Raw genomic sequence first — 15,219 nt, forward strand, 5'->3', positions numbered from 1 at the left:
TCAAATGAATTTTCAAAATTTTGTCAAAGAACTCAAACAAATTTGCCTCTGAACATGCTTTAAAAGGTCAACTTGTAAATGTGTGAAATTTCAGCAAACAGGAAAAATGAATACCTTTCGTTCTGTTATGTGTCACATCAACAGGATTATAGAAATAAGGAAGAGAGAAGTATTAAGAATTACCAAATACCACACATACATGCTAAACTTGAAAATTAAACCAACCTTTTATTCAAAGCGCCTATTAAAATGACAGCATATTTACTCTTCTGTTGTTAAGTCATGCCAAACTACAGCTTAATCTTATGAAGCACAGAACACTTCAAGGTATGTTGTACATAATCACTTAAGCAGTCTTCCACACCTCAATTTTTTTACTTGGTATCTTACACTGTACATGTCACTTAGACAAAACTGCTTGAGCTGTCTGAATTTTGCCTACTGCTAGGTAGAATTCAGTGTACTTGTCATACTGGACGAATATTCTGCAATTTGTCCAAAGCATTACAGCTGATTAGGAAGATCAATTTATTGACATAAATTATGACTTCAACCTGCAACTGGCTAGTGATTACAGTCTCATGCCCTCTAAAATACTACTCAGAAGCAATTTTCAACATTCACAAGTACAAAAGATAACACTCAGGACTTATCTTAGGATCAGACTACTTGTATGCAGTCAACTGAATGGTCAAAAGGATTTGTTTTAAAAGTTCTAAACTGACACCCATCAATTGCCAGGCAGTTTTATGTAGGCTAAGAAGCCTAGAAGAATTACAAAGTGTTTTGTTTCCTTAAGCCCAAAAGACTTGAAAGAGAAACAAATAAGCCTGAGGTCAACTAAGTTTAGGAACTGAAAACAGAAATTAAACCGTATCATTGGTGCAAAAACTAATTACATTCAATGAAGGTGATTTTTTTTTTTTTAAATCTGATTATTTTCTAGTTAAGTGCATCAATACATGACTTTAAACAACGAGGTTAATAAAATTTTCTACCACAGCGGGTATCAATTATCAGAGAACATAATGCAACAGTTGCAGTTTCTGCTGTAAAATTACACTATATTTCTTAAACAGCTGTATGCATTTAGTCAGTCTATATCAAGTAATTGGGCAATTTTTTCCTCTTGATTAAGCAAGAGGGAAAGTGGCTTCCCTTCTCATCTGAATTTCCTGACCTTCAATGAGAGGGAGGAGTTAAGAACAAGCAGGTCAGTAAATATGAATTAACATCCCCAAAGCAGTACCTCAAATGAGAGAGAAAAAAGAGCGTGTCCAATTTGAAAACAAAATGCTGTTAGCATATTAGGAATCTCTGGTTGCCTGCCAAGCAAAATACACACACACACAAAAAATCATGTGAGACAATGGTATTTGAAAGTAGATAATATTCATAAGGTGACAAGATGTCCTGCTAAACATTTTCTATCTACATCTGAGAGTACTAGGCAGTGTTCTGCAACTTCATTTATTTGGGAAATATATGATATCACATAGTTAACACACCTGCAACTACCTTTGGAAGCCTATTTTCTAGTTGTATAGTGAATACTTTTCTGCAGTGTTTAATTGATAGCTGTGCTACAGTTAGTGAACACAAAATCGGCATGTTATCCTGAAGTAAAGCAATAAGGTGGCTTTATGCACAGGAAGTATGGAGGCTTCTATTTGCTAATAATCATATAAAAGCAATAGTTTAAAACTTAGTGTTTGCTACTAAGAGATCTAAAATAGTTTACTACAAATCAATACCACCCTGTAAATACCCCCTTTATTAACAAAAACAAGTGCCAAATCATTACAGGGTCCAAAAATATCTGAAAAAATATTACCAATTGTCTACCTCTCTCTAGACTTTGCAAGACTAATCATTTTCAGATAAACCCAACAATGTGCAAAGGTTCCTAACATCATATGTTAGGAATAACAAGTGCTACTCAAACCAAGAGATTCTGCTGAGATCAAATCAAAAAACAAAATAGCAAAGTCAATTCTCATACCTTGAGCAGTCACAGTGAAGATCCTGAACTATCTTACAATTTTCTGCATGAAGCAGTTTCTTCCCCTCTACAAGTTGAGATATCTAAGCTTTGCCTTCTGCCTTGGTGATACTAGGTAAAAATACACTAATATTAGAAAACATGGTTCCATTGCTGCTTACAGTATTTTCAGACCTACCACTTAATATAATTTTGCTTAAATAGTCAGATAAATACTTTTCCTTTTGTCAGCCTTCTTTGGCCACACGTACCATTCTGCTAGCCACAAACACTGTGTTCAGAAAGTGCTTCCTGTGAAAACTGCTTCAAATAAATGAGTTAACCTTGCAAAATCTAGCTTCCCACAAAATGTAATTTGTCCACCCTGCATTATGCAGTCCTGTATTTACAAAATACTTAAAAACTTTACATCTGTCTTTTACCTTACAAAAAGTGCAATTCTCTCACCCCACGTTATGAGGCAACAACATTCTTCATAAATTCTACAGAATAGCAGCCTATGATAAGCAAATAAGGTGCTTAGCTTATGCCCAGGATCTAACTGGTTAAGTACCACCAGGAAGTACATTTTGTATAGGCAAACTCTGTTCCTATACTACTGTCGCAGTGGTGCCACAGCTAGGTTTGCAAGCTCAATGAGAGCCAATGCGCCATGCATGCGTTCACGCTGTTCCTGGAGGCGGCGGCAAGCAGCTGAATGAGCGCTGTTTTTGTCTTCATCATCCTCTTCATCAGACTGGAGATATTCCATTGGGTCCTGCTGTTCCTGATCCGTTTTCTGGATTGCTTTACTTTTCAAAGTGGGAGCACGCTGTTCTCTAGTCTCCCAGTATCTAGAAATCAAAGGTGGAGAATGCTTTTAAATTATGTATAACTCATGCACCAACTACTATTCAAACCTGGCAAAAACCTCCCAAGTACTGAGACTGATCAATGTATTTGGTTTTTATCTTTCAACCCTTACATGGCGGCATTTAAGCTGTCAGAGGCCTCCTTTGCTCAGCATTTTTAACAGGTTCTCTTCAAACAAAGAGAAGTTAAGTGAAGAAGGAAAAACAGATGAGAAAAGGCCCCAGGAGAAACTTCATCTTAACCAGCAGTCAACACCTCTCAAAGAAAAGGCAAGACTGGGCCGAATCATGCTAAGGAATAGCCAGTTTTGGATTGTTAGGGTTTTTTGCCCCTAAGAATAAGCCACAGAGTGGCTTTCTCAGGCCACTCTGTTAGGACTTTAGAGAGATCACACCATAAAGGGAACTTACTTCGCTAGCCACTCAGCCACAGCTTTGTTATCAGCTGTCTGTTTTTTACTGAGTCTGTCTGTGAGTTCTTCCCTCTTCAGCCGGGCATAGGGATGCTTGGGGCAATGACGGTTTGCATGTGTGAATCTGCTTAAACAGCCTTAAAAAACAGAAGATACCAATGGACAACGTATTAAGGAAAGCAGTCAACCGACATGAAAGCCTAACATCTTTGGGATGAAGATGCTGCTGAATCTAACCTTCTGCACTCCACAAAAACCTGGATTCAGTTGAGAACAGCACGTTCAACTTGCATGCCCATACCACACCCAGTCATTTTTTACATCAGTATCAACTGATGCAATTACTGACAACCTGCTTATATAATATATGCAATTCCTACATATAAGTCTGCATGATTATGCACAGATTTTGCATGGCTCCTCCCTTCCTTAGACACTCCTCCAAAGTTAAGATCCAAAGGTTTTATACAGAGTGCTGCCACATGAGCGTGCATATATTCCCAGTACTAGACTGACCCTAGCTCTGAACACGCAAGTTACTCTCCGGTGGCTCACCATTCTCTGAGCAGACGAAAGGCTTTTCCCCTGTGTGAAGACGCTGGTGAGTTTTGAGTTGCCCACTCTGAACAAAGGCTTTCCCGCAATCTGGATAGTCACACAAATAAGGCCTTTCACCTTAAAAATAATGACAGAACAGATTTGTGACAGCTGAATATGAAAGAAGAGTCATCACAGTATTCCGTGGTGGTCCTTGGCTTGAGACTTACACGAACAAGCTCTCGTTTTACTCCCTCAGACACTCGCATCTACTCAAAAAGCCTTAGTATACCAGACACCAACTTTTACCCCAAACAGATATTTATGTCAAAGTGCATATTAAATGCTACTGCATTTTTCCAGTCACACTGAAAGTCAGCTTCAGGTGGGTTGAAGTGGAAGATAACCTCAGAAGGCATAAAAAGGATGGGCTGAGGGCAATGCAGACAATGGTAGGCCTCACTTTTTTCCCCTCTGAGAAGAGAATGGACTTTTTTCTATGTCACTGTCAAGATTTTTCTTTTTTTTGGACTGCAGTAGAAATTTGGGCGAGGCAGAAAAAGGACCATTGCACATCTCATTTGCAGTTGTTGCAGTGCTCTATCAAGGAGCCATCCTTACTTCTGTTCAATTTGAGTAGGTGCAGTGGCAAGTAATGCCGCTGTGCTCTACCTTTGAAAACTTCTAAGGAAGAAAACTTAATAGTGTACAGGTTTCCTGTAAGGCTGCAGAACTACAGTCATGGCAGCATCTCAGCCTTTTTGATATAAGGAATGGCAGTTTGAGAGAAGAGAAGAATTTGTTAATGTTTTCCCCCTCTGAGCATTGCAACCTACCCTTCAGAGTCTAAGCCCTCAGGCTTTCACGATAGTTAGGTTTGGGGGGGGGGGGGGGGGTTGTTTGTTTTAAGAACTTTTTTGACGCAAGTTTTTCCTAAAGCATTGGTAGAACTATAAATAATACAGTTATAAAACTTGTGTGGAATGAAACATACACAGTATATTGTAAACATAGCATCCTATAATAGAACAGGTTATAGGTAGAACAAAATTACAAGTAATGTAATTCAAGTTACAACCAGGTATATTTTATCATTAACAGAGGCTGAACTAGAGCAATAATGGAGGTCAATAATACAGGGATGTATAACATTGAAGAAGCATCTTCTTAGAGAATATTACTGGACTTTTTGAAAAAAGCTGTAATAGATAAACAGGGAGACAGCCTTATTCTAGACTTCAGCCAAGAAAGCTCTCTTAGGCCAACCATCAAGGAGGACTTCCATATGCCAACTGTAACAACAGGAATGGGAAGAACAGAGATAGCAGGTATCTCTTCCCTGTCTCTCAAGAAAGTATGATTGGGTACATGCTTGCAAAGGTGTCCCATGCCACTCTTCAGGAAGGACAACTAGAAGAGGGTGACGCAACCTTACTAAGTTAGCAGAGAAACATCGGGGTGAATTAGTCTCAATTAAGTAGTCCATGTTTAATTCCCAAGTTCAACACATAATTCAAGCACATGAAATAAAAACATCTTTTGATGAGAAAGCATGAAGAAACTAGCCTTTAATATTAGTATACACAGTCTTGTCTTCTTTCAGTCAGAAAAAAGACCACGGGAACCAAGGGCTTTTTGTTGTTGTTGTTTTTAAGTGTCTATGATAGTTCACACTTTGTTGCAAAATACAGAGTCTTGTTAGAATGTGAAGAAAAAAAATTATTTAGTGTAAAAAAAAAATAACATCTGCCTTTCAGTTCAAGCTCCAATGGGCACCCAGTGAGCTGATACTGTATTTTAACTGATCTGTAATTTACCTTCTAGAGATGTTTTATATTTACAGGTTAGTAAATTAAAGTGATCACCTCCAGCCCAGAAAAGAAATTCTAAATAAGGAGATGGTATGGGAAGACAACAGGACAGTGATTTTAAGCATCTGAAGTCTTTTCTCAAGATTTAAGCTATACAATTAAGGTATTACACTGTCCAAACTGCCAGTTTCTTTTTAAGATATGTTCTCCTCTAACAGATACTCTTCAATTACTATGTGAAAACTACACAAACATGAAGAAAACTGGCTCTCACTCACATGGAACAGGCAGTCAGAATGAAAAAATAGTCAAAAAATAGTCAAGTGCAGAACATCAAGCTTTGGAAAAATTTTTCCTCCTGCTAAATAAACCTCTGACAATAGCAGATAAAATATTTACGCTATTTGCCTTAGCCCAAATTTCTGCTACCATTACCCAGTTGACAAAAGAAGTTACACAAAGACTTATTTTTGCCCGATTGCACTAACATGCCTTGGGAGAAGAGTACAATTAATTTAACAGTTATGTTAAAATATTAACTGGTTGAAGGTTTTTTCCCCCCTTCCTAGGCTCTTTGTAAGTTGTTTATATCAGCTAGTCACATCTTCCTTTTAGTCTCTTCACCTACCAGTATGGGTTCGTTTGTGTGCCTGCAGTGATTTCTCTCGTGGAAACACCCTGTTGCAGATATTACAACGTATTCTGCTAGAGGAATGCTCTCCTTCATTTATTAGGTCACGAACTGTGTCTGCTCTTGGTCGGCCACGTCTTATCCCATCCTGTGTTAAAATAATTAAGAAATTGAAGTACCATGCTTTTCTACGTAAGCAATTTAGACACACACACACACACAAGCCATCCAAACCTCTTATAGGCAGCAATAACTTTCCCTGCAGGAACTTACAAGTAAGTTACCAATTCAACAGAAGAATGGTTTAAGACTCTTCCCTGTTTAGTTTTTAAACCAAGTTGACTGGAGACTCAAGCAATTACATACTTCTGAACTAGTCTACTACAGACAAGAAAAAGCAAAATTCAAAGTGGTACAACTTAAATGCAGTTTTTGAAAACATACAGCAATACGAGTACTCTTACACAATCTCAACGTAATTGAGGGACTTGCTAAAATAATACACGGGAGACCACAAGCTTTTTTCATGGAAGACCTCGCCACAGGAATAACACACTTAGCACTATCCCCAAAATACACTGCACAGCCGTAATGTAGACTTGCCCAAAGATCGGTAAAATAGCAGAGCTGCGCAAACTAAGCCTGGACTTCCTTAGCAATATAGCTTATGACTCAAAGGAGTCACCAGATGGCAGTATGCGTTTTTTTAAGTTCTCTCCCCCCAACGCGTGCCTTTGAAGGCAGCGCCGGCAGCGGTCACGCCGTTTGGCGTGCCTCCCAGAGCGACGACAGTAACTTCTAGAAGCAGCGCAAGAGCCCGGCGGTAGCCGGGCGGCGATGCGCGGCATGTCGGCACCGAGGACGAGCCCGCCCCGGCGCTGCCCACCTGCGTCTCCCGGACCGGCAAAAGCGGCACGACCCGGGCGGCAACAGGGCGGACGGTACCACCGCGAGGCTGCTTCTCGCCCTTCCCCCCCCTCCCCGCCCGGCCGTTGGCGGGTCACCCCCCCCCCCCCACGGCGCGCGCGGGCCGTTAGGGCCGTTCGCCCCCCTCCCCGCGCTGGCTCGCGGCACGGCCCCTCCCCCGCCGGCACGGCCCCGCCCCCGCACGTGACGCCAGCGGAGCGCGCGCCGCACCCGGAAGTGACTTCACTTTAAATCTCCGGGAGGAGCGGGGCGCGGAGGGGGGGGGAAGGGGGAGGGGTGGGCGCCGCGGGTCCCCCTTTAACTGCGCGGTTCCCCCCGCCGGCTGCCGCGCCCCGGCCCCCGCCGCGCTCACCTTCAGGTGACCGCCGCCGGCGCTGCCGCTGTCCGGGCTGGCCGCCTCCTCGTCCTCCCCGGCGGAGGCCCCAGCTGCGCCGCCCCGCGGCGGCGGGGCGGGCGAGGCGGCGAGGGCGGCGGCGGGGCCGCCGGGGCTGAGGGTCACGTTGTGCGCGTTCTCGCCCCAGCGCCAGGGGTACACCATGAAGTCGCTGAAGCCGGGGCTGGTGGGGATGGGCGGGGCGGGCGCCGGCTCCTCGCCGCCCGTCCCGGAGGACGGCTTGATCGGGGTGGTTTTGATAACGGACACCAGGACGCGCTTCGGGGAGTCCTGGCAAAAAATCACCGGGGGGCCCGGCGGCGGACGCTCCGCCATCGCCGCCCCTCGCAGGCACCGGCACGGGGAAGGGGGTGGGGAAGCTCCGCGGCGGCTCAGCCCCGCTCTCCGCGTCCCGGGGAGGCGAGGTGCGGCGCGGCGCGGGGATCCTGTCGCCGCCAGGCCGCTTCAGCCGCTCATCCCCAGGGACGGCGGCCCCGCGCGGGGTCTCGGTGCCTCCCGCCCTCCCCCGAGCCGATCCGCAGAGTCAGCGGCGGCCACCGGCCATAGCGACGGCCGGGGCGAAGCAGCCGCAGCCTCCCCGCACCTTTCCGAAGCGGCGCCGGCTCCCGCTCGCGGTCCCGGCGACGCCCGAGGAGCCGCCGCCGCCGCCGCGACCCCTCCGCACCCACAGCCCAGGCCGAGCCCCAGCTTTTCCCGCGTTACATTTCGCGCCTGGGCGGCACCAATCACCGAACCCGGCTCTGGCGTCACCGTGCGGCGGGTCCCGCCAGCCAACCGCGCGGGGAGAACGGAGAGGCCACGCCCTTTGGGGCGGGGCTCGCCCACCCTTCTACGGCCCTATTGGCCAGGCATCCGTACGATTGGCAGAATTCGAAAGTAACTGGGCTCGCGGGCTGCGGGCGGGCGCGCCTCCCGTCTCCCCCTCGCTTCCTCTTCGGAAGCGCTGCCTGGCCGCTGATTGGCCCGCCGCGGCGGGGGGTGGGGCCGGCCAGCCCGCTCGCGCTTGGCGCGCGCTGTTGTTGTTTCGCCTCCTGGGCCAATCGCGGCGGCCGCGGGCCCTGGCGCGCCCGGCTCGCGGCGCGGCGCGTCACGTGCGGAGTTTAAAGGGGCGGCGGCGGCGGGGAAGAGGCGATTCGTGCGGCGGCGCCCCGCCCGCGGCGCGGCTGGTGACGGGCAGGGCAGGGCAGGGCAGGGCAGGGCAGGGCAGGGCAGGGCAGGGCAGGGGGTTGAGCCTTCGCTGCCCGCGCGGGTCTGTGCTCTTCGCGAGGGGCAACCGTCCCTTGCCGCCGCTCCGTCCTCGGCGGGGGGAGGGCCGCGGCGGAGCGGCGCGCGGCACGGCCGTTATGGCCGTTGCGGCGCGCGGCGGCCGTTGCGAGGCGCAAGCGCCCGGCCGCGCCCTGCGAGGCCGCGCTGCGGCGCGGGAGGCGCGAGGCGCCGGCGGGTGCCGCCTCCTCGCCGAGCGGAGCCGGCGCGGGGGGAAACGCCCGTGTGGGGGTTAGGCCGCCACGCTGACCAGCTCAGCTGCTTCTTCCTCCTCCGTCGCCGTTAAAATAATTTGCACCAGCCCCGTCCAGTCGATGGGTCGTGCGCTGCTGGTGCAGTGAGTGATGCTGTTCCGTGGTGTTTGGTCGTGCACGGCTCATACGGGACTGTCACAAGCTTCCAGCTAGGCAGCCTGACCTATACCAACGTGTTACTGTTGACTGACTAAGGCACGATCCCCAAACACTTACGCAATCAGTAGGAGTTGGGTGCCAAATACCTGTGTGGATATAGCCCCGGATTTCCATCACTTCATATATTCTAATGAATCTTTGTGAATGAGGAAGTTTTTGAGATTTATCTAGTATGTTTAATCCAAAGTTTCTAAAAGTTATTAATTTTAGTATCATACTACTGTTTGTTTAATTTCAGTTTAATACAGCTGTCTAGTTATTTATACTGTAGTTACTAACATGGTATTTGTGAATTTAAATTTGTAGCTCACATCCTTTGAAACTAAGACCCAGTCAAACCCTCCCATCTGTTAGCACAAACTGCTACAGCCGGGACCAGAGATTGCAGTTCCATATGGATGCAAAGCTCCTACATGCACAGGATAATGAGCTCTATATCAGCTTTTACTTGATCCACGTGAGTAGAAGAAATGTGGCCAAAGAGTGAAAGATTTGGTGATAAGGAGGAATAATATGGTAATACAGTGGAATACATTGATTTAGCTTTATCTGGTAAAAATCTGAAAGACCGGTCATGTGTTTGGCTTTTAAATTTCAAGCTAGCTGTTGTGTCTCATTTACTAAATCTTTTTGCAAACTGATTACTTGAAATAAAAACATACACTGGCTTTATCAGATACAGCAGTACTTCATTTATTTTATGCAGTGTTTATGCATTTTGTTAAATGGTAGACCTCATTAATATAATGCAGGAGCACATTTCTTTTGGCATTTGGTTCAGGCCTTTTAACATAAGGATAACTAGTAATAGAAAACTAACATTCTACTTTTTGCCTCACCATCCTATCATCATAGTAAGTTGTACTGAGTAGTTACAAATTATGAAATAAGTAACTCATTGCTTACGTTGATAGCTAAATTCTGACTCTACTATCAAAGGCATAAGGAAGCCAAGTAAAACTAATGAAGGTTTCTTTCTCTGCTTGGATTTTTTTTCTCTGCAGTTTGTATGCTGTAGAATGTTGCCCTGTAAGAGTGTTAGCAACCACACTGTTGACAGGAACAAGAAAATGCAGGGGAAGCAAATTTACAGTGTGTGACTACTAACTAAACCTCCTCCAGATAAATAGGAAACCCCTATCAGATCTTCTTAAAATTTAGAGCATAGTACTGGGCTACAGTACTCAGTACCTATCCAGAGATAGGTAGCCTTTCATTATTAATGGTAGTTGTGTCAAACTGAACTGTCCTTTTCTTAAAAAAAAAACAAGCAACCCCCCCCCTCCAAAAAAACCCCTCCTAATTACTACTTAGATAAATTCTTGTTCATAGTAATGGTACCCCAGCTTCTGAAACTCAGTGTGGCTTGTCACAGTCCTACTACTACTATGATAATTAGCAGGTCAGAAAGAAAACAGGACAGCCTGTAACTTACATTACCAGAATGACTACACAGGTCTGCATACACTTGGCTCCGTCACACTTTAAGGCTTCAGGTCTAAAAATAACCTGTGGAAGAAACTTCCTGTAAGAAAATAATGTGGCAGTGGAGTGGTAGTACAGAAAGATATTTTAAAATGTGTTTGGGGGGAAAAAAGGCTGATTTATTAAAATAATTGCACCCCAAAAGCAAACCCAAACTGTGAAAGCCCATCATAATTTTCCAAAGCCATTGGTGCTTCAAGTAGCATGTGTTTGCTTAGAAATTCCTGTTACTGATGGAATTAACATTAGAGTTCAATATGTATAATAGTATACAGTGTCAATTGATATAAGGCAGTAAAGACAGTACTAATTAAATAGCTCCATAATTATTCTATGCTACCTCAATGTACATGTTAAATTTTGTAATGACATTCAAGGGCCAGGCTGCAGATTAACTTTTTTGCATGGATCTCCTTGTTTAAATATCTAATTAATGCCAAATAACAGATTTTTGTTAAAAGAATTAATAGTGACAACCAAAGAGAAGGAAGAGGTGATCTGATGCCACTTCTGATACTGTAACTACTCTGAGCAATGGTGTTTCATGGAACTGTAACAATTACCAAAGTGAGAGAAGTGGCTTCTTTGTCCATTCCTACTGCCAGTAATTAGGAAGTGGACAAAACAGAGAGAACATGCACACAAAATGTGCATGGCATAAAGAGCTTAAAATGCACTGCCTTTGAGTACATACAATCATTATATATTAAGCTTTAACAGATCATTTAACTTTATGTAAAAACAGTTTTCAAATAATTATCTGAGCTATGGTATTTAACATACTTAATATGTTTACTCTAGATGTTGTTTTGATGATATACTATTAGTTTAATGTATAAAAGCATTATTATTTTAGAGTTATAGTTAGTCTAGAAACAAGAAAGTTCTCTCTAAGTGGAGAAGCAAGGTAATGAAATATTATACAGACTGCCATCGGATCAAATCCTATTTAATGTTTCAACAAAGCATACCTTTTATTACCCATGAGGTAGTAGTCAGGGAAATAGTGAAAGGATAAGGAGCAAGAAGTCAAAAGAAAACAAGGAAAAGTATCTGTGTTCTATCAGGCTAATTAGACTCAAAAAGAGTATTATAATTCAGGACTTTAAGGACAATAAACTCTTTTAGAATAAAAATTAGGACAACAGGCTCTATCTTAGGTCATTAAAAGCTGTATTTATCAATTTAAGTGAAACAGAACAGATATATGTAATAAATGAAGAGAAAAGAAGGTACTTTGTCTCTCTTGGGCATGCTTCAAATATTTCTAGTGATATTTCTAAGTTCTAACCAGAAAGCTTTGAGATGGTGATGGCCTTTAGGTAGATAAAAACAAATACTTAACCATACTGCAAGTAACTTTAGTATATTTTGTAATATGAGTTATGCAATAATTTAGTAATAGTCATAATATCTATTTATGTGTTTATAACTACATTTTCCACATTCTGCTTTATATCAAATCAGCTATGCTTTTAAGACAATACAGTTGGTTATGTTATTAGTTCACTCAAGGCCAGCTACTAAATGCTCCAGAAGGGAGGAAACGGAATGAGATAAGCATGGGACCATAATGATGATGTATTGCCATCCCTTTTTGTGAAGGCAATGGAAGAACAGTAGTTACTGTAAGTAGGTCTGTCTTTAGTGGTGTCACTCTTTATTGCGTGGCCTAAAACTTCATGTGGTTAATTGAGTTCAGTATTAGTATATTGCTAGAAAAGTTATGAAATAGCTTGATGTCACTAAGTGACACAGTGTTACACTCTCTACCTGTTTAGGTGCCCAGCCCCAGAGTGGAACCTTGAGCCCTGAGGTAGATTTGGGAAGTTTCTTTGCAGGGCAGGGAACAGTTAGGCACTTGGGAATGAGACTCATGGGGTGGGGAGGAGAGTGGCCATAGGAAAGGTGAAGGACAGAATACCCCTCACTGGTGATTAAATGCTTTGCTGTAAAGGTCAGAACATCAGCCTCTATTTGGGATTCACTGCCTCCTGTAATTAGGCACCTTTGAACTTTTTAAAAAAAAAGCAGAAAGGGGTCCTTTGGTGAAAGCACCATATTCCAAATTTATACATACTTAAGAAGCTGGGTCTCCTCTACTTGTATGGGGCTGCTATTCTGTGCATGTGAAAAATCTACTTATGGAGAGAACCTGGATGGAGGAGGAATTTTGGCAGGCAGCCATGACTGAAATAAGATGAGTGATCTGCCATCAGAGAGGTTAGGCACCAGTGTAATCCCAGTAAATTTGTAATCATACCAAGCCTGTCACTGTTATTTATTCAAAGTGCAAATTCAGGCAAAATGTTCTATTTCATACCAAAAGTTAAATCCAGGTATTCTTTGTCCATCTCTTTTTACTGTTTTGTGAGTTGTTTCTGTAACTTAAGAAGCACACAGTGATGTTAAATATAGTGAAAAGGTGTAAATGGAAAGATTACAAGTTCACTTTAAGAATATCTGCCCATGCAAGACTTCTAATCAGTTTTGGGTTTGAAATCTATGTTGAAGTAGGGCCTGGAAAAGACTTGGCTGTTTTTTGTTAGTGTTGTGCTTTCTCCAGAATGGGACAGGACAAAGTAGCTTTCCAACTCCTTCTTTTCGCAAAAAAACTATTTTTTTACAACACAAGGCAGCTATTCAGAGGCAAGCACAGTTTATCTAGATAAATGTTTCCTGTACAGTATTTTAGTACTGCATCATATTTGTGGAAATATCTTTAGAAACCTCCATTTTATTGTTAATTACATTATAGCTAGCTATTTTTTACAACTTAAAAATTGTGCAGAACTAATGATGATATATTCTCTTTGCTGAGTTAGAAAAATTTCCTGCTCCAATTTGAAGTGTTTCTGAGTCTAAGAGCTCAGACTTGACTACCAGAATTCTAAAAAGCAGTTTGTGAGCAGATAATAGCCCTTACTTAGCTGCTGTCACTATTTCCATGGATGCAAAACTTCTTATGCTGTCTTGAATGAGGAAGAAGCTACAAAAGGCACACAGTATTTTAAGTTACTTAATTTTATTCTATAGCAAACAGTATAGGTAAGATGACGTGCCATGCATGAGTAGACCTGCATGAAAGCTAGGGGAGATGCAACAACTGCTTTGCAGGGCTTGGACTAATAAATGAATGCACCACAGACTGTTTCAGACTTTGTTTTACTGTGGTGTGCCCAGACCTACCTGCACTCTGAAAGAGAGGGAGGAAACGGTTATCTGCTCTGTTTCAGATCCTGTGTGTTGAAGAACTGGAGGAAGTCTAAGTTAGTTTCAAGGTCCTGCACCAAGAATAAGATTAGTTTCCAATCAAGGTGGGGTTGTAGAGTGAAGTTACCAACTAGTGTGCTTTCTAGTAATAGAGGAAGTGTCTTTGCCGCTAAGGATTACAATCAAAACATAATCCTGTGACAGGAATCACTACTCCAATTGGCACTTTTTTGGCAATTGAGTCTGAATGGCTGAGATTTTTACAGCATGTGTTTGAGTTATTACTGCTGATAAGACTGGGCAGGGATGTTTTGTCTGTGCAGTCATCCGTTCTCAGTGAATACGCAGTGTTGAGTCTCCAGGAATGTTTGCCTTGTTGACTGTATTTATAAAACTCAGAGATGAGATTGCTTGCATACGCACAGTTTCACATGACTGAATTTTAGTGACAATTGAGAAGCTTCATTCAGTATTTTTGCTGGACATAGCAGCTGTTAAAATTAAATTATAAAACATACATGTCTCACTATAGTGCTGCATTTTTAAGCTGTTCAGCTGTTTAAAGTATAATTATGCATGCTCTTTGAGATCCAGGGATTTTATTAACATTGCAGTTTTTGTAAGCAGAAAAGAGACAACCTACAAACTTTTTGGAAATGCCAGGCTAGCCTGTGCAAGTGTTTTAACTACCTGAAACTGAGCTGTTCTTAGAGTCCAAGATACTTGTATGCTTGTTCTTTCATTAAAGCCACTCATTAAGAGGTGGGTTGTATTCAAAGACTGCTGGTAAACAGTCATCTGATGATGACAAATTCTAAGCTCTGACTAAATAGCCTAGCTTGAATTGCATATATAAATATATAGACAATTTTGGGAAGCTAGAGCAGAAATGAAAAGAAGTTATTTGCCCACGTGCTTATTCTCAGAGCAAGCTCAGTCCCCATCAGCCAGGCCCTGGTGCTCTCGAGTGTCTGCATTGTGTCGTGTCTTCTGCAAACTGAAGCAAAAGGCACTGTGCCTCCACAGCCTTCTTTATAGAGATTTGACCCCTGGGAGGAGGTGGACAGAGTTCAAGAGGGGGCAGACTGAAAATTTAATTTTTATTCTTAGTCGCTGCGTGCACAACACTCCTGCCTACAAGAAGCCCTGCCTTTGCATGTTTCAACTCGGTCCACTTGAAATGGACTCTTTCCTGCAGCCTCCTGGTTCAGCACTGAACTTTCACTGCTGAGTTAAGGCTTCCAGATTTCCATTGATCAGATGCCTTTCTTAAATCTAA

At 43.4% G+C, this 15,219-nt stretch overlaps 1 protein-coding gene across 1 annotated transcript; it reads right to left on the reverse strand.

Annotated features, from left to right (window-relative positions):
- Window positions 1-208: 208 nt before the first annotated feature.
- ZNF367 (zinc finger protein 367) lies at window positions 209-8,211 on the reverse strand. The gene is made up of 5 exons (XM_067316011.1): window positions 7,525-8,211; window positions 6,243-6,393; window positions 3,822-3,941; window positions 3,265-3,403; window positions 209-2,835 (listed from the first exon to the last, which is right to left on the reverse strand). The coding sequence occupies exons 1-5, from the start codon at window positions 7,879-7,881 to the stop codon at window positions 2,598-2,600; spliced, it is 1,005 nt and encodes a 334-aa protein (XP_067172112.1). The 5' UTR covers window positions 7,882-8,211; the 3' UTR covers window positions 209-2,597.
- Window positions 8,212-15,219: the final 7,008 nt, after the last annotated feature.

This window comes from Apteryx mantelli, chromosome Z, assembly GCF_036417845.1.
Source record: "Apteryx mantelli isolate bAptMan1 chromosome Z, bAptMan1.hap1, whole genome shotgun sequence".
In the NCBI taxonomy this organism is placed as follows: domain Eukaryota; kingdom Metazoa; phylum Chordata; class Aves; order Apterygiformes; family Apterygidae; genus Apteryx; species Apteryx mantelli.